The 27485-nt window shown below is 47.0% G+C and overlaps 1 protein-coding gene across 4 annotated transcripts in view; it reads left to right on the top strand.

Annotated features, from left to right (window-relative positions):
• Window positions 1-27485, top strand: part of SHISA6 (shisa family member 6) — a gene marked incomplete at both ends in the record, with an annotated part of 242819 nt that overhangs the window by 98751 nt on the left and 116583 nt on the right. For 2 of the 4 annotated variants that reach the window (XM_082680010.1, XM_082680009.1), the window contains one exon: window positions 18071-18166. The exons of the other annotated variants lie outside the window; for them this stretch is intronic. In XM_082680010.1, coding sequence (XP_082536136.1) covers window positions 18071-18166 — 96 coding nt within the window. The remainder of the gene's footprint in view (window positions 1-18070; window positions 18167-27485) is intronic. 4 annotated transcript variants of the gene reach the window in all.

Below are 27485 nucleotides of genomic sequence, written 5' to 3'. Positions count from 1 at the left end.
TGTCTCCAGGCATTGACAGGTGTCTCTAGAAATTGACAAATGTCACCTGGAGGGGCAAAAAAAGAACCACGGCTCTACACTAATGGTTCTTGAATTTTCAGGTGCAGAAGGCTCACCTGGGGACCGAGTTCAAATGTGCATTTCAACTCAGTAGGTCTGGGGTGGAGACTGCATTTCCAGCAAACTCCCAGGTGATGCTGATGCTGGCCCTCTAAGGACCTCACTTTGAGTAGCAAGGTCTTCACACTGCCCAACTTTTCTCCTACACGGGCTCCCACTGCACAGGGTGGAGCCTGGGTGGCAGCAGGGACGCCCCCCCCACCCCAGGACCCCCTTCTTGTCATCTCAGCAAGGACGTCCACCAAACAGGGGGCCTGCTATTCCATGTCCCGTTCTCCACATTCTCGGTTGGGGAGGCATGGAGTAAATTAACGAGGCACAACTCAACGATATTGTTATGCCTCCAATGTCCCACCGGAAGCCTTGGAGAGGCCCGGAGTTGCTCACACGTCAGCCAAGGCAGCTGTGTCTCAGTCCACGGGGCGCAGGTCAGAGGGCACAGCAGCTAAGGGGACCAGATGGTCTGTGCCGTGTTTGTGGGCACGTGCATCCCACACTCACACAACGATTTCCACATTTGTTCCTTCCCTCCGGAAACAGAATGGCCATTTTTAAATGCAGTAGCACTGAAGGCTCTCTTTCTTTCCAGGCTGTGCTCCATTGAGCCTTCAGATGTGAATATGTTTAATCACGGAACTTTCTTTAAAAGTCCGAGCAGCCGGCTTTATTTGGAAGCCAAGGAGGGTCATGATTTGGAGCAAAATGAAAAGATACCTACGCCCACTTTCACCCACCCTCTAAAAAGGGATTCCTAGCCAAGCCATTGTTTCCCATTAAATGCAAATAATGACAGGGGGTGTCATGTATTAAGCACTGAACTATTAACACATTAGGGTTAAAACACAGAGAGGCTGGTTGAGAGCCTCTATTCCAGGCCCCTGCACCCAGAGCTTAGGGAGCGGCAGACTCCCAGGGCCCTTTGCAGGCCCATCTGTTCTCAAGCCCCGAAGGCCCTGAGGCGGGCTTGTTTGTTATCCTGAGAAGTCCTTCCACCAAATCAAGGTCCTGCGAAGCTGTAAACCCAGGTGTGTAGTCTTCTCTTTGCTGATATATGCTATTTTTATTCCAAAACAGACCAATTTTTTTTTCAACGTTGAAAATGAGGCTGGTAACACACCCCACCCCATCCCCTTGTTGGTCTCCCTAAGCCACAGGGAGCCCCTGAGCAATTTCGGTTTCCACACCACAGCTTTGCCTCACTCCCGGGCAGACACATTTGACACAGCCTGGAACCTACATCTCTGTCTAAGGCTCAAGACGATCTTCAAACCTGTGCTTTCACCCCGCGTCGCCTTTAAATTCCAGAACAAACTCGTGGCCATGACCAGCCCCTGCATGAACGTTTGGGTCGTGGATTTGAAGCCCTGCTTTTCAGTGGCTGGGTAACCTTGGGTGATTTGCTTAACCTCTCTGAATAGGATTTCTCCCTGGGCAGATGGGTGTGATGATGCTTCCCTTTCAAGGTTATTGTGGGCCATCGGGAAGGGGTGAGGGTCAGAGGGGTGCCTCTTCGCCAGGTGTGGACCCCACCCAGCAGGATTTCAGGCTGATGAGATTTGGGGGAGCTGAACTGGCCACAGTTACACTCCCACCCCTGACCCTAACCCTTCCCCAACCCTGTCCTTTCCCTCACTTTTCTTCGGGTGGAATGGCTCTCACAGAATCACACATCAGGAGCACCCTCCCCGCCCCACCATCTGCCCCGCACCTGTGAACAAGTAGCTCTGATGAGGCACTGAATCCATTTCTGCTGACCAAGCAGTTTCACCAAACTGCAGCCATTCATGGCCAGGGCGGGGAGTTCAGATGCCACATCCCTTTCTGGGGCTGTGAGCGAGGTTGGGGAGAGGAAAGAGGAGACTCAGCCCAGCTGGGTCCACACACTACAAGACTGGGTTCATGAGCAGACCTGCACCAGTTCCCCATTTTTTCTGTTGGTGTAAACCCTGCCCTCGGGACTCTCAGAGACTCAGGCACCATCCGGGCAAGTCCACAACACATGAGTTAGAAGCCGCGCGCAAGGGATGCCCGAACCCCCGCTCCGTCAGCTGGCGTGAAGGCAGCTGCCTCCGGTCAGCCTCCTCCAGACTCTCCTCCCTGGTCTGTCTCACTTGCGTGAAGCCAGCTCCCAGAGCTGCCGTTGAGCAGATGCAAACATCCGACGCGGCTGTTCTCTCCCCAGTCACAGCAAAACAGTTTCCCTCTACCCACTTCAGCTGGAACATCTTATTTAAAGTTCACGCCCGAGGAGACGAGGGTGTTGATGGCCAATTGCCTCTAAATGAGCAGAAAATTGCGAGGCCTCCTCCCTTTGGATAACAGCTGTGGGGTCTGTGTCCGTCTGTCTGGCCTCTGCCGGCCCTGATGCTGCCTCTGGGTAGAGGACCACCTCGGGCGAGCCACCGACCGCCAGCTACTGCCTCCTGTACCCAAGGAGAGCGGTGCACCAGCTACTGCCTCCTGTACCCAGGCCCCCGTGGTGTCCCTTTGAAGGTGCACAGAGAAGTAAGTCCCTGCTGGGCGAGGGTGGGGCTCCTGTCAATCATCTTCCGTTCCTTTAAATGCCACTCGAGGGAAGCAATCTGAGCGGTAGGAGAAAAGGGCCTTCCTGGCTTTTCCGGGCTTAGGGACGTGAGGGCTGGAGAGAGACCTGGCTGCGGCAGGGTTTTTTCCCTCCCAGTCTGCTGGGCTGTGAGCAGGGATGAGAACAAGGAGCGAGGATGCTGAGCAGATTCCGAGGCCTGCGGTGCTGAGATGAGGCTGTAGGTGACCCCGTCTTTCTTGCATTGTGACTTCTTTTGCTCCATTTCTTAGCAACCCCCTCCCATCCGAATGCACCCTATTTCTAATATAGAATATTTCGGATTATAAAAGGAACACCTGCCCTTTAAAGAAAGTTTGGAAAACACAGAAGGGTATCGAAAATTACTCAAAATCCCAGTAAACCCTTTGAGAGCAACTGATGTAGCCTCTCCCACTGTGCGTATCCCCCCGCCCCCGCTTTTTTTTTTTTACAAAGATGTAATCACATTGTATATTAATTATAAATCTCTTGTTCCCTTAATGTTATTTGGTGAGAATTTTCCACAGCATTAAAATAGTCTTGGAAAGATCACATAGAATGACTGCAGGGCATCCAGCCTTGGGAGGTGACATGATTTATTCAACCCACCCCCCGTCGATTCCATTTAGCTTGGTTCTCATTTTATACTATTATAAACAATACTGTGATGATAATCGTTATACATAAATCTCTGCTATGTCTGTAATTATTTCCCTTAGATAGATTGCTATGATTAAGCAATGACTAAGTCCAAAGAGGTGCATGTTTTAAGACTCTTACTATATCTTAAGTCAATTACATCACTGATTGCCCTAAAGAGACACTGTCCCATTTTATTTCTTCTTTTCTGTGTTGCCTGTTCATGTCCACAGCCTCTTTTTTTTTTCCCTGAGGAAGTTCATCTCTTCTTTATTTGCAAGAGCTTTTTTATATGCCTTAAAACTACTGTTTTTTTTAATAAAGTGTTAATTATGGGCGAACGCACAACTTAAAAGTCACCATCTTAACCGTTCTTAAGTGTACAGTTCAGAAACGTTAAGTGTACCGACCCTGTTGTGCAAATTGGCGTCACCATCCATCTCCAGAACTTACTCATTTTGGAAAATGAAAACTCTGTCCCCACTGAAGAAGTCCCCATTCCCCCGCCCCCAGCCCCTGGCACCCATCATCCTGCTTTGTGTCTCTCTGAATCTGACCCCTCTAGACACCTCCTGTACGTGGAATCATACAGTGTTTGTCTTTTAGTGACCGGTTTATTTCACTCAGCGTCATGTCCTCAAGGTTTATCCATGTTGTAGTATGTGTCACAGTTTCCTTCTTTTTTAAGACTGAATCATTTCCCACTGTATATGTGGACCACATTTTGTCAATCTGCTCATTCCTTGACTGTCACGTAGGTTGCTTCTACCTTTTGGCCATTGTGAATTAACTCTGCTCTGAACATAGGTGGACATTTATGGTGGTTTTTGACATACGCGATTCTAAACGTTTTTATAAAATCTGCTGCATTCATCTTTCCTTTCTTTGTGCTTCCTCTCTGCCCTCATGTGTAGACATGTCTCGATCAGCCAAGGTTGGGAAGATCTTCACAAACAGTTTCTTCTACTTCTTTTACTAACTCATTTTTTCCTATTAAATTCTGGACTCTAACTGGAACATGTTTTGATGAATGGCGTATGTTCTGCTCAGAATATGTTTGTCTGCAAGAAACACAAACCCACTCAACATACCTCGAATAAAAAGAAGCTTATTCAACAACACAGGGGTGTCTGGGGGCTGCAGAAACTCCTGGGCCTCCTGGGAACGGGGCCAAGAGTCTCTCTCTGGGACCTTTCTCTTTGCAACAACGTTCCTCTTTCTGGACCAGGTGTTTCTGCTCCCACTTGGTTTGGGAATACACAGAATTTCGGGGTGTCTTGACACCAGCACCAACTCTGTATGACTTTACATGTCCAAATACTCTGACTGGGAGCGCTTCAGACTCTTAATTTATATTCTTGAGAGCAAAAAAGCGACTGGCTCAGCACAGTTCATGGGTTGGTTTGCCTGTGTCTGTTTTTCATTTCTGACTCAATCAGCTCCGGCCAGGAAAGGGGAGACGGTCGTGTGACACAAAATAACCAAGGTTTCCCTCTTTATTAGGAAATTAGTGTGGGCCTTCCAAAAGGATGTATGTCTGGGCAAGCACCCCAGTACGTCTGTTTGAGGAGAAACTGTAGACATGAGTCTAGTTTTCCCCACCTAGATAACCAATACCTTTATTTCTTCCTTTCTCTTCTCACCAGTAGCAATAATGGAAGTGAAGGGCAGCAGTGCCGGAAGGAACAGGGCAAGTGCTGTAGGTACTCAAAGTTGGGACCAGGTCATGGCCACCTGGGTTCAGGGGACTTTCACCTTTTCTGTGTCATGGGGAGAACAGACTCCATGCCATAGCTGATTGATCACCTGCAGGACTTGCCAAAGGGTTGCTTGGGCCCAGGATATTGGACACAATCTTCTTCTTCACTTCTTGCCATTGAGCTGAAATCCTTGATCCCATATTCCTGGGCCCAGTTCTTTGGAACATGACCTCCACTGACCTTCTTCCTGATGCTTTCCCCAATTTCCCTTTCTTGCCATTTAATATGTCTTTATTTCTCATGGCAGCCTGAAGCTGATGAAGGGCTACAGGCCGGGGTAAAACAATGTTCTCCTCAAATCTTGCCTACCTACGTGACTAGCTGTGCAGTTTGGGACAAATTATTTAAAACAGGGAAGATTTTATTTTGCTTATGTGCCGTATGGAACTATTGAGGGTAGAGCAGGAGTATGTTATCTTCCGTAGAACTCCCCAAATTTTTTTCAAAGTGGTGTATCATTTTGGGTTCCCCCAGCAGTGAATGAGAGTTCTACCTGCCTCACATCCCTCGCCAACATTTGGTATTGCCGGTCTTTTTAATTTTAGCCATTCTGGTGGGTGTGTAATGGTATCTCATTGTAGTTATAAACATCAGTTTTTTTAAGCCTTAAAACCTTGCTTTTAAGCCTTAGGTCATCCACCAATGAGATATGTGAATAGGAGCAAGATACCTAAACATGTGGAGATTCAATTTCCTCAACTACAAAGTAGGGGATACTCTTGTCCACCTCCAGAGGTTTTATGAAGATTGGATGAGATAATGATTACAAAGCAGAGGGTCTGGCTCATAAAAACTCTCAGTATTAAATAATAACTATTGTGGCTATAGTTGTTATTATTATTGCTATTATTAATATTATTATTACCGCAATTGATATAATCCAGGTCAAGAAATCCCCTATTTGGTTAAGGTTGTCCTGCATATAAAGACATTATTGGTTGAAATTGTCAAATATATATATATATAAACATATATATACACACATACATTTTTTTTAATGGTTTAACATTCTCTAAGGCAGTTGGCATTGATTAAAGAAGAATTATGAGAGAAGAAATTCATTTAATCCATCAACAACTATCCAGTGGGTACAACCTACCTGCCCAGGACTATTCTAGGTACTCGGCTTCCCTTCTTATGGAAGGCAAGCTCTGGGTTTAAGAAGAGGAATAGACAATAAACAATAACCAAAGAGGTGAACAAGATAGTTTTACATAAGTCTCCATGGATATGATGAAAGTAAAATGATGTGATAGAGAATGTCAGGGAGCCTACGGTAGATGGGGTGATTAGAGAAGGTCTCTCCCAGGAGGTAACATTTGCAATCAGACCTGAATGATTAAGAAGGATCTGGGCTCGCACAGATCTGAGGCCTGGGTATTCCAAGGTTGAGGGAACGGCAAGTGCAAGGCTGTAAGGCAGGCATGAGCTGGGCACATTGGAAGAACAGAAGATCCACCGTGGCTGTAGTGGGATGGGGAGGGGGAAGCTGGCAGGGCCGTGGCATGCAGGGTCTTGCAGAGTATTTTACATTTTTATTAAGTGTATTAGGAAGCCGTGCAAGATACTTAGAAGAGGCATAGTGGGATCCGATGTCTCTTTTTAGGAGATTACTTTTAAGTGTGCTCTGTAGAGAATAGATAGCTGTGGGTGGAGAGGCAGGTCGGAAGGCTGGTCCTACTGTCGCAGGAGGTCAGATGAGAGGTAGTGGTGGCTTTGAACTAGTAGGCGGCAGGAGAGACGGAGAGCAGTGGGTGGGTATCAGATGCATTTAGCAGATGGTCCTCAGAGAGCTCGCTGATGATGGGAGGATGGGATAAAGAGAGGAATCAAGGCTCTAGGACTGGGTAGGTGATGGTGAGGAAGAGTAGGTAGAAATGGTTTTGGGGGCTGTAGAAGCAGTTTTCTTCTGATCGTTGCTATGGGTTGAATCGTGTCCTCCTTCAAAAAGATCTGCTGAAGTCTGAATCCTTGTGAACGTGGCCTTATTTGGAAATAGGATTTTTGCAGATGTAAGCAAACGAAGATGACGTCACAGTGAAGGAAGGGTGGATGCGTCCCCTGCATCGGCAGGCGGACTCTCAACCACTGCGCCACCAGGGAAGCCCCTCCCTGGAGCTTTGAATAATTGTGAACCTAAGACTCTGCCTTTCCTTTCTCCTTGGAGTATTTTGAAATAGTATACTGGAGGAGGTTTGCCCCTCTAGTAATAATCATTGTTATAGTAACAATTTATTGAAGAAGTGTAAAATGCTCTGTGCTTCACGTGCATTCTTGCATCTAATTTCATACTCGTCACATCCTCATGAGGCAGGCAGCCTTCCCATTTTATGGATGAGAATAACTGAGGCTAAGGACGGGTAAACGGTTTGTCCAGAGCCACATGGCTGGTGTCAGAGCCAAGTTGATTTGTTGGAAGCCTGTGCTCTTACCTCCTGTCTATTACTGAGACATGTCTGGGTCATTTGAATATAAATCTTCTCTCATGGATAACTTCTCAGATATATGTAATAGCCCACACATTAAATTGTCTTCCCGTTGGGAGATAGTCAGAAAAAAATTATAGCCCCCCAAATTCTCCCCTCTCCAGTTGCTTCTTCTGCTCTCTCTCAGGCAGAAGGGTCTCTCTTGTGTGTTTTGGAAGAGATGGGGTCCCTTGAGCGGTGGCTAGAATCATGGCTTTCCCAGAAGCATGATGGAATGAATGGAACCCCAAGAATATGTAGTGACATAGGATTTAGGTTCTGTCCTAAATCACAGGTTAGTCATACTGGGACTTTGTATCATTACTGAACCTCTCTGAGACTGTTCATTCATCTGCAAAATGGAGATAATATTGTCTTCAAATATTTTCCTCTAGATAATAACAGACATTCGTTGCCAATGTCTCCATGTAAGGGCACTTGATAAAACTCTATAAGATGGTAGAGTTTTTCAGCATCATTCCATTGACCCCCCCCCACTAATTTGGACGCACTCAGAGGAAGCTCAGTGTTTTCTGCAGAGCAGGAGAAGAGGTCAAGGGTCAGAGGGGAAAGCAGGCCCCAGTCACCCCATGGCTAAGCCACTCCCTATAGATCTGCATTGCGATAACAAGAGAGAGTCTGAGTAATTCACAGATTTCCTGATTGACCCCTGCATCTACCCTAATCTCCTAAAAGGTTTGGGGCAAGGAAGGATTCTTCCCTCCCAGCATCCTTTGCCTCTTCTACCCAGGCCTTCTTCAGGCCTCCTCTTGGCCGGTGTCCTGCTCTCAATGAGACACAACTGAAATGGTGTCATAGGCAGAGACGGGAATTTGGTTAGATGCTGGGCATCTTTCCAAGAGGATTACAGCCAGCACATCTAAAGAGAAAATAAATGGCACACCGGGGGCCCCTGAAATAGAAATCAACCTCTGCACTCTTTCCTCCAGTACAGAGGAGGCCGTGGGCTGCGTGGGCACTGGGGAGAGCTCTGATCTGGGAAGATGCGGATTTTTGTCACAGCCAGCAGTGATCTTGGACTGTTCGTTCTCCCTTCCGAGCCCCAGTTTCCTCATCTGTAAGACTTGAGGCTAGAGAAGGTGACCTTGAGCACTCCTTCAGTTGTAGCATTCTTTGATTCTATCCCGATGGCTGGCGGAGGAGGGCTTCGTCCTTCTAAAATCCCTGAAGATTAATGCCGTCACCAATAAGGCTCGCCCTCATCCCCTTGGTAAATAATTAGGATGCACTAGAGATGTGGTTCTCAAACTTTTATTTTTGAGTCACGTAATGCTTCCTTTAAAAAAAAAATCTTACCCCAAAGCATAGGTAACATAGAAGAGACCACAGCAGAGCCCCCTATTGCAGTGGATGAAGCTGACCTGGAGTTTGCCCTTGGCCACAGCCGGAGACCTCTACAGAGTACATATTGATGTTTTTGTTTGTCTGTTTGTTTGGTTTGGTTTCAGGCACAAAGTACCAGTTTTCTTAAATCCAAATTAACCAAACTGATGATTCAGAGGACATTAATTTGAATTGAAAGGGGTTCTTTTATGAATCACTTTCTGGAGGATTTGTTCCCTAGTGCAGTGGTTACCAAGCTGTATTCTAGGTTCTGCCCCTCCTCCACCCTGCTCGAAATCCTCATTCTTCTGCATCTGATGAGATTCCCCTACTTTCCTAGGGCACAACGATAATAGGATGAAAAGCACCAAATTGAAAGTCAAGATCGGGGGCGGGGTGGGCCAGTTTCCAAAACTGTCTCCCAGTGTGACCTTGACAATGCCTCTCCTCCCCTTCTCTGGGTTTACGTTTCCTCCTTTGTCAAATGAGAATATTGGGCAAGGTGGTTCCCATACTGTTCTGGCAATCTGGGATTGCTTGCCTGGGCCCTCAGAGCCATGGACACCTGGCCTTCACCAGGTGGGCTGCACGCCTGGCCCCCATCCCCAGGTCTCCCGGCTATGGAGTCAGCAGAGGGAAGACGCCAGAGGGGAGATCTTTGGGGTTGCCCAGAGTATTTGCCAACAGCTCTGCTGACTGCACAGACTCTGGAGGAAACAGTCCCCCTGTGTTTGTGCGAGCAAGCACTAGAATTGTCACATAAAGCATTCCCAGCAGCTGCTCTCTAGAGATTTTTAAACTAGTCATTGTCAGTGCAATCTGCAGTTCAACGTGGCCTGCCCCCAGTTTACCTTGGTAGAGCTAGCTCAGAGCTACTTATTCACTCGACCAAAGATGCCTGCATGGAAGAATGCGGGCCTCCTGGCTCCCAGCCCCAGATCCCTCGTGGAGTCATACGTGTGTGCTCTTGGGAACTAGAAGGAACCCTAGGGTTTCCTGGGGGAAGAGCTCTCAGGCCAGATAGCAAAGCCCAAGCTCTCTGCAGCTCCTGCTCGTGACTCTCTCTGGCCTGAGGTCAGCTGAGGGCACACACAGAATAAGAAGACCCCAGGGAGTTCCCTGTATGGGAAAGAGGAAAGACTGTGGTCTCGATGTGAATAGGAGCTCCCATTTATTGAGGCTTATTGGTGCAGAGTATTACACAAAACGATTTATGCACAGGATCTCATTTAATCCTTACCACCATCCCACCAGGTGGGTATTAGGATCTGCGTTAGATAAATGCCGTGTCATTTACACAAGGAGAAGTGTCCCCTCTGACTTCCTGGCTCCTATACTTCTTTTTATAAAATGACAGTTATTAGAGGGTTTTTTTTTTTCATATTAGGAAGTACAAAGAGAAAAACAAAGAATGGCCCATGATCCCACTCCCTTATCCCCAATAAACTCTGTCAACAGTACAAAAAGAAAAATAACACATGTACGTATTTAGGAAATTCAAACAGTGCAGGAAGTAATAAAACTCAAAGGTAAACACATCCCTTCCTTCCAGACCCTCTCCCCAAAGGAAAGATAGTTTTGGCATTTCGTTTGCAAGATTATTTGCAGAAAAAAAAAGTTCTGTATAAACCAGTCTACCTGCAACGGGTCTCTATGTAGTCTCTCTGTGTATTTTATTTTCATTTTTACTTTACATGAAAGGCATAATACTGAAACATTGCCCTACACTCTGCTTTCTTTTCCACTTTCTATACCTTAGAGCTCTTCCCACATTGGCACACACAGCCCTGCCTCATTCTTTTTTAACAGCTGTGTAGTATTCCATTGTTTGGACAGATTCCAGTTGACTTAGCCCCCCATTGACAGAAAGTATTGCAGTCAAGGCTGCACTGTCTAGCCTGGTTCCTATCTTATGGACAAACTTGAGAGCATATATGTAGGGAAGATTCCTAGTAGTGAGATACTAAGTCAGTGGCCTGTCCTTCAAAGAGGCACCGCTAATTTATACTCCCACCAGCAGCAATGAGAAAGCCCATTCCCCTGGCACTGGGTCTCATCAGATGCTTCCGTTTTGCCAAATCGATTCATCTTTTGAAAAAGGTAGCTCATGTTTTGATTTGCATTTTCTTAATTATGAGTTAAGGTTAAGCACATTTTTATATCTCCATTGACTTAAAAATTTTTTTCTTTCTTTTTTTGGGGGGCGGGGAGAGTAATTCCCTCTTCATATTCCTTGTGCATTTTTTTCTAGTATCTTCTTATTATCATTGTTGATTATTGCTATTGATATGACGGAGCTTTTTGTAAACAAAGAGAAACCCCCTTCTCACGTTAAGCCCCAGGGTTTTACATGTGTTTTGATGTTGGTCTGTGGCCTGTTTTCCCGTGAAGAAGGTCAACAGTGAAGCGGCTGCAGAGCAGGGCCCTGGCCAGCACCGTCGAGCTCCCTGCCAGCTTCCCAGAGACCAGCTCCCTGTCTGTTCTGAGCGCACGCAGCGCACTGCAGGCAGGCTGTAAAGATGGAGCACCGTTCCCCCTATCGCGGAAGCTACTTCTGGTTTTATTTCATCACAATAATATATTTTTATTGCCCTATTTGCATACCAGATTTTCCAGGGCAACTCCAGTATCACTCACATTTATTCAGGTCAATAAAGACAATTTGTTAAATGTTATGTACAATCTAATTTACCAATCTTTTCTTAATGAAGTTTTGGATCTGTGAACTGTAAAGATTACAGATCAGTACATCCATGATTTTAGAAATTCTGTACTTTTACTCCTTGCTTGACAGATTTCATCATTGGGCAGCTTTTTCTTCTCCCAGTGAGGACTTGAGGATATTTTAGTCTCTGAGTTCTTAAAAACTGGGAACTCTCTGTTTCCTTGATTGTTGGAGAATAATTTGGAAGTGAGTAAAATACTTGGGTAACCTTTCCATCTATGTGTCTATCGATCATCTATTTAATCTATGTATTCATCCATCATCTATCAATGAATCTATCTATAGCTATCTTAGAAACAAAATAAGATAATTATTTAGGAGTCAGACATGTCCCCAGAAGTATCTGTTTTCCTGAAGTCAGTACTATCACATCCATGAATCTCTTTGTACTTGTATAGCACTGCATTTGCATGTATTTATAAACAACACAGCGGTGTGTTGCATGTTTTTAAACTCTCTGTGATGTCATCCTCTTTGCCTTCAGCTAGTTTAGTGTGGCTCTCAACATAACTAAGAATCGTCCACGTTGATACTTACAGCTCTGATTCATTTTATCCGCCCCATTGTATAGGATTACATTGTCTGAATATACCGCGATTTATCCCTTTTCTCCTGGTAGGGCATACAGGGTTTTTTTCCCAGTTTGTCTTTTTTAGAAACCATGTTGTCCGTGATCATGCTTGTGTGTATCTCCCTATGCGCACGCGTGAGGATTTATCTCGGGCATAGACCTGAAGGTGAAGTTGCCGGTTCTGTGGTGCATCTGTTGTCAACTTTATTAGCCGTCACCAAAGTTCCTTCCAAAGCAGTTGTACCAATTTGCACTCCCACCAGAAGTGTGCAAGAGTTCTTGTTTCTGCTTATCCGTGTCCAGAGTCCCAGGCATTTTCATTTTTGCCAGTCTACTGGGTGTGAAATGATATCTCATTATGGTTTTAATTTGAATTTCCCTGATTACCCGTGAGATGGAACACCACTGTGTGTGTATTGGCTCTTCCGGTTTTCACTTCTATGACTTGCTTTTTCATCTCTTTTGCCTGTTCTTTCTATTGGGTTGTTTTACTTTCTTATTAATTTGAAGTTATTTGTGTGTTGTTGATATTAATATAAATGTATGTTTCTATCTGTTGACTTAGAGTTTCATGATTGCTTTTGATGTATCAGAGTTTAATTTTTTTCTGGTTTATTAATGAGCACGGACTTTATTTACATTACTGGTTGATATAGAAGTCTCAAATTGTTAACGTTCGACAAAAAGAAGTATACTTTTGCTTTTAGAAGGTGCTTTTACCAGAAACAGATACAAACAAACCAACCAAACTCAGCAAAACAAGAAGAAACACTTCTTGGATTCTTTTTTTTAATTGAGGCGTAATTGATATACAATATTATATTAGTATTTGACATTTATATACATTGCAAAATGATCATCATAGCAAGCCTAGTTACCATCTATCACCGTGCAGACTTAATACAATATTATTGACTATATTCCCCTTGCTGAACTTGATAACCCCATGACTTATTTATGACCGAAGTTTGTACTTCTCCATCCCCTTCAGCCATTTTGTCTCAACCCCATCCCCTCCCCTCTACCAAAATAAAAGTCTCAAAAGTCTTTAAAAGATCGCTTCACTTTCCGTAGATTTAGTGTTTTATGAAGTTGGCTTGTGTTTTCCCCTTTTTTTCCTAAATGGCGTTTCACCAGCATATATATATATTTAGATCTCTGTCCTTCAAATATATAGTCTGATATTTGACTCAAGACTAAAGTCTTCTACCTGCTCAAAAGAAAATCTATTAACTTTTAATTATTGTTTCTGAATTATCCCTTCTGTCTCTCTCCTGGGCATCTTATTTTCAATAGATAGTGACTTCTGGAGTTGTCCTTTCTGTCTCTTCCTTCTTGCCATCCTTCTCGTCTCTTCATTCTTCCCTACTGAGTACCCAGTGCATCTCTCTCGTTGGAATTGTCTTCACCAACGTCTTCACTATCCACCCTGCTGTCCATATTTGCAGCTCAGGCAAACCGTCCTGATCAGTTTGTTCCCCGACCCTCCTCCATGGCTGCTGATTGAATTTCACCGATGCGAAATTCTCTTACATCTTATTGAAGTCACCATTCAGATATTACCTTATTTTTTTCCCTCCTGTTTCTTGCAGCAAATCTCTTTTATAGAGAAACTTTCTATTTACTCAAGGTCGCTTTCTCATCAGAGCCACCAGCATCAGACAACGCCAGCAGCCCAGCCCCAGGCCTCTCTTTAGCTTTCATCTGCCTCCCACCTGGGGACCATTGTCCCCTCGGTGCTGTTCCTGTGACTGCTGACTTCTGAAGGATGGTGATGGTGAGAGGGCAGGGGCAGATCTGGAGGGAGCCGCGTCATCCAGATGCTGCTTTGCAAGTTTGGTCCAGCAGGTGGGGGCGGGCACACTCTCTCTGCAACCTGAGACCACCCTTGTTCCTGATCGGGGGCTGTGTGTTCGTGATGTTGCCACGTGGGTGTGTATTCCTGCTACTTACGTGTGCTCACAGAGCTCCCGCTTACCTCTGCCTGGAGCCCTGCTGGATGTAGGGCCATTTCTCTGGAACTGCAATTTGGGCAAAATTTGTACTCCTTTAGCCTCCTGCCTCGATGGCCCGCAGGAGGGCATGGACTTGGGGTCATAGCTGCAGAAAAGAGAAGGGGGCGGCTCTTTGTGTTATGGCTAAAGAATTCTGTGATACCATTCATACCATTCACATCATTGACCCTTGAACTCTGCACATCCCCAAGGCAAAGAAGGGGCATTGCCTCTCCTCACATCTGACCGTCCACTTGCATAGGGCTTCAATTTACCAGCCTTTCTCTTCACACTGCCCTTGGAGGAAGTGATTGTTCCTTTGGGGGGTACAGAGAACGTAAATCATTCTAGACCTTGACCTCTTCGCATTGGCCCAGATCTGGCTGAAGACTGACCTGTCCATGGTTCTCTGAAACACAGTGGTTCATAAAGTCTGGCCCCTGGACTTGTGACCATCATCAGCACCACCTGGGAACTCGTTAGAAACAAAAATGATCAGGCCTCACCTCCGACCCACTGAATCAGGAATTCCGGGGCTGGGGCTGGGCAATCTGTGCCGTCCAGGTGAGTCTGATGAACTCAAGTTTGAGGACCACGGCTCGAACAAAAGCCGAAACTGCCACCATGCCCTTTCCAGCTGTCCCGAGAGATGCTATTGAAAAATATAAAGGCTCCTTGGAGACTTGGGTACCCAGTGACAGGTGTCTAGACTTGGTTTTTGTATTTACTTTTCATTTGAACTCAGTATTTTCCAGAACTGTTTGACCGTAGAATATTCCGTATTCCTGTTATGTGCTCCTGGTCCTGCCTCATTCCCCTCCAAACCTCAGTATGTGAAACTCCACACGTCTGAGATCCAACGTCTGTGAACTTGGGAATCATCACGTGGGCTTCTCCTGGCTTAGCGTTGCCCCGGGGTCCTGGCTAAAGCCTCAGAGAAGAATCACAACTGCACTTGTTCAGACTGAGGGGTGAGCTGGCTAGGGAGAGGGTTGTAGAAAGAGTGTGGATTTAGAGGCGGGTAGACCTGGTTGGGATCCAGGGTCCACCACTGACTAGCTCCATGAACTTGGGAAAGTGACCTTTTTCCACAGGGCTCTTGTGAGGAGTAAACGAAGCCAGGTGCACAGGATGGAACTGACATGGGGTTTGTAGACAGAGGACCAGGATGCTAGTGATGGTTCAGTCATCTTCCAACTTGACACCCCTGGCCTCAGTTTTTCCATCAATAAAATGGGGGAATAATAATAATAGACAACTTACCACGTGGTAGTGATGAAAATTTTAAGGAAATAATATATATGAATGATCTTTGTAAACTGCATAATGCTACAGAATGTTCGGCTTCTATGTCAGATTAAACCGTGTTTTCAGAGGCTCTGTCCCTTTGTCTGGCACATAGTAGGTGATCGGGTGATTTAGTTGGCTTTCAGTCAAGCACAACCCCAAAGCAGTAGCGCAGTGCTTAACCCTGAGGGACCTTGTTCCAGCTGACAGATAAGAATGAACTGAAGTAGCAAAGGCACTGTTTTATGTGCCATCTTTCTCAGGATTGATTTGTTTATCAAAAATTTTATTTATAAGGAGCACAAAAATAAACCAGCCCAAACTCTGCAGGATGTAACAGAGGTTCTGAATTAATGAGATCCAAATTTATGAGCGTTCAGAATTGTTACTTCCTTTTCTTAACTCTTCTGTTGTCGGGAGGGGCCGTGGGGGGGGAAATGACCCGTCCACACGCCGCTTGTCCCTCTCTCCTTCATCCCCTGATGAAGTTGCATTTTTCCAGGACTAGAGTTGGATTTCTGGAGCTGTGACATGGCTTGGGATATGGGCAGAAGCCTCTTAGTTCAGCTCCAATAATTCTTTTCTATAAAATTCTGGACTGTGACTACATTATTTTACAGCAAGGGAGTTCCTTGTGAAAAGCTGTGTGCGCTGAGGAAGGAGGTATTTGTTCCAGAGTGGAGGGCATGAGGGAAACAATGGCAAAATTCTCTTATAGTCTTCATGCACTAGGATCACGGTCCTCAGTGTTTGGCCCCTAGGCTCGGCAGCATCAGAATCACCAGGCTACTTGATAGAAATGGAAAACCCTGAGCCCCATCCCAGATCTACTGACTCAGAAACTCTGGGGGCGGGGCCCAGCAGGTTTGAACCTGCCCTTCTGGTTTTTCTGATGCACACTCAGGGTTGAGAACCTTTGATCTGGGAGAAGAAGGAAGGAACAGGGCCAGCCAGACGTCACTCTTCAGAGGAAGGATGCTGGATTCCGGAACCTAAATAGTGGGTGGTGCTGGGCACCCACGAGGACCCCAGCAAATGTCCATTGCACCCACCTGAACAAACTGAAATTCAGGTGTTTATCCATTTACTCTAGGGCAATGGTTCTTCTTCCCTGTGGCACATTAGAACCACCTAGAGACCTCGTTAAAAATACCCTGACCAGCTGAACCAGAATCCCTGGAGTAGTGTCGGGACATCTGTATTTTTAAAAGCTTCCAGATGATTCTGACATGCGCCCATTTTTGAGATCTAATGCAGAGGGTGCCTCGCTAAGAAAAAATGTGATTTAGGTTGTCTTTACATTTATCATAGATTTTTCTGTTGGAAATGTATTTTACCTATTTGTATTATAAAAATTACATACTCATTATAGAAAAAAAAAACTTGGAAAATACAGAAAAGTTGAAAGGAGAAAAGCAATAAGACTCATGTTCCAACTATCTAAAGGTGGTAGTCAGTATCAGGTGTGTTTTCTTTCTATCTGTTTGTTTAATACACTGGTTTGCATTTTTTTACAGTGTTGTGATCATACGTAATATAGCATTTTCTTCCACTTTTTCACTTAACATTACATCTTAGGTAGTCTGCACATTGTTATAATTGTAAGTACAGTTTTTAATATGCTCTTGTGGCAACATGACAAAAATACAGCTTTCCTCCATTTTCACGTCCATAGTTCAAGATGGTGTTTAGAGAGGACTTCTTTTCTTTATAATGCCTATATTTCAAGCATATTGTGAAATCCTACTTTGAATATCAGAAACAGAATATTAACTCTTTCTCTTCTCTTTCAATGTCTTCTCCCAGGGTCCTAATCTGTCCTCGGACTTTTCCTCACCCCAGCCCCACAGGTAGATGGATAGATGAGGCTGATGAGGGATAAAAATCTTACTACAGAAAGTCGAGAGAGGAAAACACATAAATATTTTCCCAATGTTTTAGAGCCACCACCCTACCTGTCAGCCTCAGCGGATGTTGGATTTCTCCTAAGCCACAAGGCTATAATTCATAGGATGAGGTATGATTCATAAACATACACACACACATAGAGCATTCTGATCAGACCCGCACTTCTACGCTTTGGAAAGAAAGAAGCCAAAGGAATAAGACAAGAAAAAGAAAGAAGGAAGCTGGGACAAAGGAAAGGATGGTAGGACAAACAGACTGAAGTTCTGATGTGCTCAGTCAGAAATGCCAAAGTCAAGCCCTTTTTCCCACCTCTCCTTTTAACATAAGCTTCCCAGAACTTTCTTCTTTGTTGCACAGTTATATGTGCGTGTATGTGTATGTGTGTGTGTATATATATATATACACACATAAATGTGTATGTATTTAAATTGGTAATATATATAAAGTATGTAATACTTATATATTACATACTTCATATATATGCTTTATATGTTTATAATATATATTATATATAAATTTATAAAATAATATATATATATATAATTTTTTTTTTCCTTGATTGCTTCTACCTTCTGGCTCAGCTGCTGATTTGAAGTTAAGCTCACCATCACTGTTGGGTGAGCTGGAGCAGCAATGTTTGTCTTCTTGTTGGTGTCCTGGATGCGCCAGGTAATTCTGCCCCATCTTCTTGCAGGACATTATGGGAAGGATGCTTACCGAAGTGGAGGACCTGATCTCCATAACTTCATCTCATCTGGATTTGTCACGTTAGGAAGAGGACACACGAAGGGTACAGTGGAAACCATTTTTTACTAAAATACAGAGGTTGCCTAGGGAACCCCGATCTCAAATGTGAAGATGGGGTGGAGGCCAGAGGCTGGTCCAGGACAGGATAAGTTGGGTGGTTTCCATGGTTGCTTATCCTGGTGACATGCGTGGCTTCTGACAGGAGTGACCAGGAGGTCACAGGTGTAACTCTAGAAGGCAATAATAGACTTCCAAGAGGTATGCGTCCTGCCCCGCCCATGGCGTGGAGCAGGACACAGATGCCAGTGGCTCCCCGTGGGAGGGGACCACGGGCGGCATGGTGGGAAACACTGCCGACGGATGTGGCAGCGTCTGCAAAGTGTTCGTTCTCCTCTTGGCTATTATTCCTTTCCATCTGAAAGCCACATTTTATAAACTGATGTCAATGTTCTGTACCGTGGGTCTCGAAGCCAGCACGCATGTCGAGAGTTTTGGCGTCCTAAGTGTGTCTATGTAAACTCTCCACGATGGGCAAACAAAGGTAGGGGTTACGCAGACCTTCAAGCCACAAGCTGAAAGTTAACGTGGCATTTCTGCTGAGCTGCTTTATGACCTAGCCGACAGCTTGCAGAGCATCTGTGCAGGGGGTGTGACATCGTCGATTCTGTCTTTTGTTTAAACAGAGTTCTACTAGTGTTGTGAGCATTCTATCATATCAAGAGTAACTGGATCCCTAACTCCTTTGATTACCTTCCTAACACCTGTGTACTGTTATAGACAACTGTGAATTCTGTTGTAGGGATGGTATATCCCTGTCTTCCCCTGAAATATGTGTTTGTTTTAAGTGTGAGTGAACAAGGAACTTTGCTATTTTTTCTTACATTCCATGCACCCAATTTTTAAATTCCCTATGTGATGTTTGTTCATCCTATAGAGAAAAAAAAAATCTGTATCTGTGTATGTATTTTCTGTTGTGTCTCTTTGTGTCTAAATAAAGTTTATTGAGGATACGGGTGGCATTTGTGGCTACTAAGAGTTGCAGAATCAAACTGGGACCAGATGGCTTGGGAAGGGAAAACGGGCCTCACAGTTAACTGGTAAAAGACACAATCCTTGACATACTCATATTAACTCAAGCCTGGGATATATGACCCCCGTGTCTTCTGCTTTATGATAATTATCTATCACTGTGAAACCAGTTACTCTAAAATGTAGCATTTTCAACCAGTGATAAACATTTCTTATCTCACATAGTTTGTGTGGGTCAGGAATTTGGGAGCAGCTGAGTTGGGCGCTTCTGGCTTGGGGGTCTCTCATGAGGTTACAGCCAAGGTATCAGCATGGGTTGCATCAGCTGAATCGGGCTTGACCGGGGCTGGAGGACTTGCTTCCAAGGTGGCGCACTTATATGGTGCTGGCTGTTGGCAGGAGGCCTCAGTTCCTCCCCATGCCATTCTCTCCAGGGTTACTTGAGTGTCCTCACAGCATGGTGGCTGGGCTTCCCCACAATGGGTGATCCAAGAAAGAAAAAGACAGATGCCACCATGTCTTCTATGACCAAGGCCATGGGTGACACATCATCATTTTCACAATATTTTATTGGTTACACAAGTCAGCCCTATTCAGGATGGGGGACTGCACAAGGGTGTGAATGTCGGGTGCCTAGGATCATTGAGGGCCACTTTGGAGGCTGGTTACCACACCCCCATGACCCTCAGAGCAGAGCTACAAATCGGGATCTTTCCCACAGAACATGGCCTTCTCAGCTGCAGGTGCTTTCTACCCTCACTTATTACTAAGGCTTCTCAACGTCAGTGGCTTCCCACCCTTACCCTGCCCCTTATAGCTGGTGCAACCTGAAACACCCAACAGTTCAATCAATAGAACTCTTTATATGTATATTATAAACGTCATGGCTTTGGGTACACACATTCATTTGACAAATATTTCATGAGGCCTGGCATGCACTAAGCAATATTCAGAAGTAAAACAAAGTAGCATCCAGCCTTGTGGAACTCATATTCCATTGGGGGAAGCAGACAAAATAAACCCTTGATGCTAAGTGCAGGGAGAAAACCTAAAGCACGTAAAGGGGGCGGGGAGCTACTGTTGTCGAGGAAGCCCTCTGGGATGAGGGGGTAATTGAACAGAGACTCGCATCCCAGGCAGGGGCATCAGGAAGGCCCTGAAGTAGGTTCTTGTAGATCAAGAAATAGGAAGGAGGCCTGTGTATGAAGCAGGCTAGAAGGAGATGAGATCAGAGCCACAGGGGAGCCCGATCATGTATTTATGGGTGTGGCTGTGAGGCTGCTTTCAAATTAGCTAGACCTCCATCGGAGCACATACAGGTGATTCTCTATCCTTATCTGTCCTTCCAGTCACTGTCACCTGGGCACCCGGGAGACTCTACCCCGCCCATGCGTGTGGCGGCTTTGCTGTGGCCTCTGCTTATTATTTCCCCGTGTTGTCTTGTTCTGTGGTCTCATCCAGCCCTCCTGTGTGTGCATGGCCTGTCCTCCTGGTCTGTCACCCTTACCAGATCCTCTTCTCCATTCCCTTCCGCTCAAGAAGGCCTCTGAAACCTCCTCTTTCCGGGAATGTACCTTGCGTGTATTTTCCTATTTAGATGATAAGAGATTGGGGTGGGAGTGGGGATTTGGAAATGGGGATTCCCTTCCAATATCAAGACCCTTTATCCCTGCGCAGCCCAGATCTCTGGAAAAGGGCCAAGCTCTATCCTCGCTTCCTTCAGAACAAACCAAGTTCAGCTCTGAATGGTACTTCTAAGTAAAGCAGCCCCCTGCAAATGCCCCACGGGAAGGGGACCACTCAGAGACATCTAACCTGGGGCTGTTCCCCCATCATGTGTGTTTGGTTTTCTTTCTTTTCTTATTTATGTACTTTTGCTTCAACTCCAATTACTGCCTTTCTGGTCCCTCCCCCTTTATTCCTTTTTTTGTTCCAGCTTCTTACGTGTGCCTTAGGCCTTCTGGTGGCACCTGCCCACAGCATGGCCCCACTATGACTCTCGGAACTTGTGGTGTAGCTAGCACATGTTTTAGAAGGTGATAGCATTGACCTGCCGACCACATCACTGAGTTGAACATGGATTTCTATCAGACTCTGATTATCGGAGACCGAGCATGGATGGTCTTTGTTCTGAATGGCACTGGGAACCTTCACTGGAAGCTGGGATGCTCCCAGCCCCGTGCTCCGTTTTATGGGTCCCCGAGGCATTACAGAGAGATGTGCGCTCCAGCTCCGGTGGGGCTCCCCCAAATTCAGACAGTGGGGTTGAGGATGCATATATGTCTTCCTGCTTTATAACAAGATTCACAGGTACATGGATAATTCAATTCTTTGGATGAGGCCTAACTAAGTAGATATTCTTTTGTTAATGGGCTGGAGAAGGTGAGACATTAGAAGAAATAGAATTCTGACCCTAGGGGCTTCCTAACCACCAAGTCCCCCTGCTCCATCTCTATCCTGTTGGGAGACCCCACATTTTAGCCTAGGGGGCCACACCGTCATTGGCCAGCCTTCTAGGTGGCATAGCACTGCCTTAGGCTCACAGGCACTAGAATTCGTACTTACGCCCCTTTTCAGGACTTTCTAACTGAATGATGTGATCTCATAATTCTTACTTTTCCTTTTATGTTCTTCTCCTAGGGAACTAATTCTGCATGTCTCCCTGCTCTGATTTCTCCTTTGACCTCCTGTTTGCTCGTCCCTTCGGGTAAATGGGAGTCAGGTCTCAGGAAGATACTGATCAGAGTGGCCATGAGTTTAGACCAAGTTTCCCCTATAACTTTTACTCTGTTGATTAGACGAGAGCCCCCAGACTCTCCCGCCGGAACCTAGGGCAGTCTGTAAGGGCACAGAGGGTCTCCTCAGGCTGCCACGATGAAAACCCAAGGATAAAGGCTTCTCTTTACCAAGCAGTTACTATGTGCCGGCACTGTCGTATTTGCACCTTTCCAGTAACCCCGCGGGAGAGCTCTTGTCCCCATTTTCACTGGTGAAAAACTGAAGCTGGAGCAGTTGAGTGGCCTGCCCAGGTCAACTCTGACAGTTAGCACTGTTTCATCCCATCCAGACCTGCTTCCAGAGTAGGTACTCCAGCCCCACACATCCTGTCTCTTGAAGACAGAAGGACCGGGCGGTGGGTCAGCAGGACCCACATGTCGTGAGCATTCAGTGACTGATGGCTGTTTTATCAGAGGACACACTTTATAAGACAGGAAGTCACAAAAAGAAGACAGGCTGGAAACTAGCACCACCTTGTAAATCAACTAAACTTCAGTTAAAAAAAAAAAAAAAAATCAGGAGTCAGGGCATTTACACCAGATGAGCAGGGTCTGTCCTTCCAGAAAGGAAGCTCAGTCTCCTCAGATAATTATTCAGGGTCTGTCTCAATGAACACACCTACGGACACCCTCTGCTGTCCAGGTGGTTTGGTTACAAATCTCAGACAGGCTGGCTGCGTTTGAGTCTGGATGAAAAAGCCTGAAGACGCTTTCCAGAAACTCCCATGGGACCTACTGTTAATTCCCTTGATTTCCACCCGTGTAGCCCAGGCCACACCAGGCCCAAGTCCTTCCAGGTTGTGGTGTCAGCAAATGCATCTGATCTGTGCTGACCGGCACTGTTCCTTGGGTCCTTTCCACCCATGTGTGTGTGTGTGTGTGTGTGTGTAAGAGACAGACAGACAGAGAAATCCCTGAAGCCTTTGCTGAATGGTAGGAGCCCCAAAGTGACTCCCGTTTGGAGGAGGTGGGCACTGCTGCCCACCTGGCCGTCCATCCCTCCACGTCAGCTCACATGCAGAGCATCTGCTCTGTGCCACACACTCTTCTAGGCCCTGAGGATGCAGCAGACAGACTTTACATGCCAGAGAGAGATGACAGACATACTGAAAGAAAGAAGTAAATCTCTGAAGTATGTCAAAAAGGAGTTAAAAGCTACGGAGCAAAATGAGGCAGAGAATGAAGGAAGGAGTTGCAGTTTTTAAAAAGAGCATCCAGAAAGCTTCAGGAAAAAACTGGCATTTGAGCAAAGGCTGAAGGAGGTGAAGGGTCAAGTCGCCTGGAATCGGGGGTGGGAGCGTTTCCCAGGCCAAGGGAACAGCCACCCACTGCCCACCTGGCTGGCACAGGGACAGCCGTGAGGCTGGAGCAGATGGGGCCTGGGTGTGGGCAGTAGGGGGTGGGGTCAGAGCGGGGCCGGACCACCCAGGGCCTGGGGGTCACTTGAGGATCTGGTTGCCACTCTGGGCAGAGCGAAATACAAGATGCTTTTGGCCTGAGGTATTAGGAAGAGGGACGTCTGTGGGAGGGCCAGGGTTTCGGCAGAGGCTGGGGGTGAAGTGAATTCGATCTGACTTCATATTAAGTTTTAGATGCGTCTTAATCACCCACGTGGAAATGTCAAGTTCAGGGGAGTTGTCCTGGCTGGGGGTGTAAACGGGGGAGTTTCCAGTACATGAGACCGGACGCTGGGTGAGGGCAGTAGCTGGAAGGCAGCGTGATATAAAGAGAGGTTTGTCTTTTTTAAGATGGGAGAAATCACAGTATATTTGATATTTGTGTGCTGATAGGAAGGATCCAGTAAAGAAGGGAAAAATTGATTATGCAGGAGTGGGGGATGGTATATTTCAGAAGTGACATCCTCGATAGGCGAGAGATTCCTTGATGGAATCTGTCACCCCGGGGGGCTGGCCTTGTCTAAGGGTGAACTCCACCCAGAGTCGCAGGCAGGGTATTGGGCCACAGGTGCATGCAGGTGGGCATGTGGGATCCCTGCTCAGTGATTCGGGAAGCAAGGTCATCCACTGGAAGCATTAGAGTGACCGACCATCCCAGTTTGCCCAGGACTGTTCCAGTTTTAGCCCAGAAAGGCCTGCGTCCTAAGGAACCCCTGAGTCCTGGGCGAATGAGGTCAGTTGGTCACCTTGGGGAGGACGTGTGAGCAGGCCCAGCCTGTCTGGTTTCAGAGCATCTTCCACACCCATCTCTAGAGCCCAGAGAAGTGGAATGAGGATGCTGCTGCCTGGAGCTGGCACCTGCACAGCCTCAGAGGCCTTGGGACTCCCCTGAGATGGAGATAAGGCCAGAGCCCCAGAAGCTGCTGCCCTGTGGGGAGCAATCCCAGACCCCACAGAAGGACCCTGGATGGATGGCTTCATTCTGTCTAGATGATGCTCCCTAGGGCTAGGCTGGAAGTAGCCATTCCTGCTGCCCAGCAGACTCTCCATGGGGTCTGAGACAGAAGATGGGTGGGGGCCATAAATGCTAGGAAGGGGGTGCGGGCGTTGGAGCAGGTGCTGAGACCAAAGCTGGAAAAGTGACCATCCTGATGCCAGTTTAGGGGTCTCAGCAAGGAGACTGGCAGAGGTGGCACCCTGGCTGCTCAGCCCCCAAATCCAAGGAAGAGGAGGAGTGATGGTGGTCCAGAGGGAGGGGCTGGGCAGATGGCCCCTGCTCCCTGAGAAGAGGACAAAGCCAGAGAGGGGTTCTAACACCCAGAAACGCACAGGTGTCAGCCAGTGATGAGTCTGGGTAAAAGGTCTACCAGGAAGAAGACGTCAGAGCAGGGAAAGCAAGGACCAGAGCCTTTGGATCAGCGTGACGGGTGGGAGACCAAGCACAGGAGGTGTGAGCTTTTGGTGATGACAAGGTCCGAGGGATAACCATGGGAGTGGGTGGCTGAATGAAGCCAGGAGGACATCCAAAACTGAGTCAGGGACCTGCTTCACCTCTGCTGCTTCCATGTGGGTTTGTGGTTCCCCCAGCACTGGCCTTCTCAGTCATCTACTTCAGCCCTTGCCCGAGCCCCACTGCTGGCCTGAACCCCATGCACCCACGGGCCCGTGCTCACCCCTCCCTCCAGCGCATTTGTCTGGGCGCTGCCATGGCCGCGTGTGATACAGGGTTTGAAATTAGATCTGCTCTTCTAGAAAAGACAGAACAGGTGCATGGGCCTCTATGGAACTGCAGGCTGCCTCCCCCCACCAGGATCTGAGCAAGGGCTTTCAGACCATCCTGTGGACGGAGACCCCTGTGCTGTTTGGCTCCAGAAATCCCGCTTAGACATTTTCACACTCTGGGGAGACAGGGGAGCGAGTGGGCTTGACTCCACCGAGGTGTTCGGAAGCTGGACTCCAAGTCAACCGCAGCGCTCAGAAGGTGTCCGGTCTCCATGGCAGCAGTGAGCTGGGAAATATAGCAAGAGGGAGGGAAGGCCGGGCCTAGCTTGCCTGAGATCAGCCTCTGAGAAGCCAGCACCTCCTGGGAACATTCTTGCCTGTGCCTCTCTGTAGACCGGGGGCACCGGGAAGCAGTGGGAACGGGCCAGAGGACCTCTGCGGTTGTGGGCTGAGGGCACCAAAGCTCTAAGCTGCCTGCTGATCTGATCTGCTCTCTCGGTTTCCTCTGCCTGCTGACTCCTGATTAATGGCTGAACACCGAGAGCCAGGCACGGACCTAGTGTGCTCAGCTGTACTCAGCGGTACTCCGTGCGCCCCGTGCCAGCACATATAGGCTGCCTCTAAGCCTTACACTTAGGAAAATCCGTGGCGTCAGTGTGATTCCATATTTTGTTAGAATTGAGTCAACGTTGCCTGGTGGCTCATTGGTTAAAATCGGTTGCATCAGAAGCAGAGATGGATCCGCATGAATGTTGAGCTCAGCGCTCACCAAGTGAATCCCTTTTTCAATGTAACCGCTGTTCAAACAACATAAGAGGAAATAAGGCAAAGCAGAGCTCAGGGCAATACCTTTGAGAGTTTTTCACTTGAGTACTTCCACTTACAAACTTAGCCATTTTGCCTGAAGGCAGCTTTTCTACAAAACCCTCTTTCCCATGTTGGTCCTGCTGACGAGTACACCCATGGCCCTCCAGGAAGCAGTAAGCGTGCTATGTCCCTCCTCAATGTGGCCCAGGACTCCCTTTCCACTGAGATTAGTTTGGGCAGCAGTTAAATGCTTGCAGCTCCATCTGAAGAGCACGGAGCCCCGGGCCCACTTCCTGAGCTGCCCAAGAGTTCACCTCTGAGGTAGGACCACCCAGTTTGCCACTGGGAGACTCATTCAAGGTACCAAGAAGTCAATCCACAAGTTTTCCATCCTTCTTGGGCTCGTCTTGGTCTAAGGGCAGTGCCGGGGTTGAAAGTATCACCAATTTAAACTACCTTGGTAAATGGTGGCTCAGAGAAAAATTCCCATCCATCAGTCCACCGGCTGAGTCCTGGACCATGCGTGTCTCTGTTTAATGTTTGTTTGTGGGCCTGCTGCCATTGGCTTACGTAGGATGCCAGGCCAGTCCACTGGGGCAGTTTGCTGGGCTGGTGTAAGAAGAGGGGAGATATTATAGAACAAAGGAGAAGGATGCACTGTAAATCTCCTTGCCTTGGGAAGTTTCACCTCACCTATAGGGTACATATATGTTCTCCTCAAAGGAGAAGTAACCCGGGTACAGCTAGATCTCCTATAGTCTCCGCCAGTGGGGCAAGAGAGAAGTCTCTTTGGTGTCTTGGGGTCAGGGAAGCATCCCTCACTCCTTATCTTCTGCCAGCCTGACTCTCCTTTTCTGCTCAAACAGGAGGAGGAGGTATACAGGATCCCTTTAGCACCCTGAATCTTGGTGGTCTCTTGAAATCCCACTGGGAGAAGGTAGAGGATGGAGTTCTTCTGTGTTCCCAGAGGCTGACATGCCCAGCCAGAGGTCTAGCAGCTCTGGGCTATATGTCCTTATTTTCCAGTCTCTTGCTGGTGCCAGGTCCAAGCTTTCTCCTGCCATGACCCATGGCTCAAGTTGACTCCAGGGGCAGGTTGGTGGCCAGTACAGTCTCTTCCTGGCACTGGTCATGGCATTGACCCGTCATCCAAGTTAGGAATCTCCCCTTCCCAGAAGCCAGCCCTTGGCATTGGCTTCCTCATTCTCTGCTGCTCACTGACAAGAGTCTCATGAACCCTGACAGCTAAGCCATGGGGCTGTCCGGTCCCGGAAAGGTGGTGGCAATGCCATTTCTGCCAGCTGGAATCTGTGGCCAGGAGAGGATAGCCTCTCCATCAACAGCTTCCAGCACTTCATGGTGGCTCCGAAGCGGGACAGAATACTGTTCTCAGGTTCTCAGCACCGCACTCTTGGGAACAGAGCCATATAACTCTGTGACTCTGCCTTATGCAGATGATGTCTGTGGCAGAACAAAGAAGTCCCAGCCCTTCCTGCCTGGAATCATGGCCTCAGTCTCAGTCTTACTCCCCTCCCAGTAGTGAGGTAAACTTCCCTCCTTAGATGGTTGTGGAAAAAGAAAAATGGTGAGAAAAAGGGGGTCACTGGAGCCAGACATACTGGTTCACTCT

This window comes from Grampus griseus (assembly GCF_964374135.1).
Source record: "Grampus griseus genome assembly, chromosome: 20".
NCBI lineage: Eukaryota > Metazoa > Chordata > Mammalia > Artiodactyla > Delphinidae > Grampus > Grampus griseus.
This window is presented reverse-complemented; position numbering and strand designations above follow the sequence as displayed.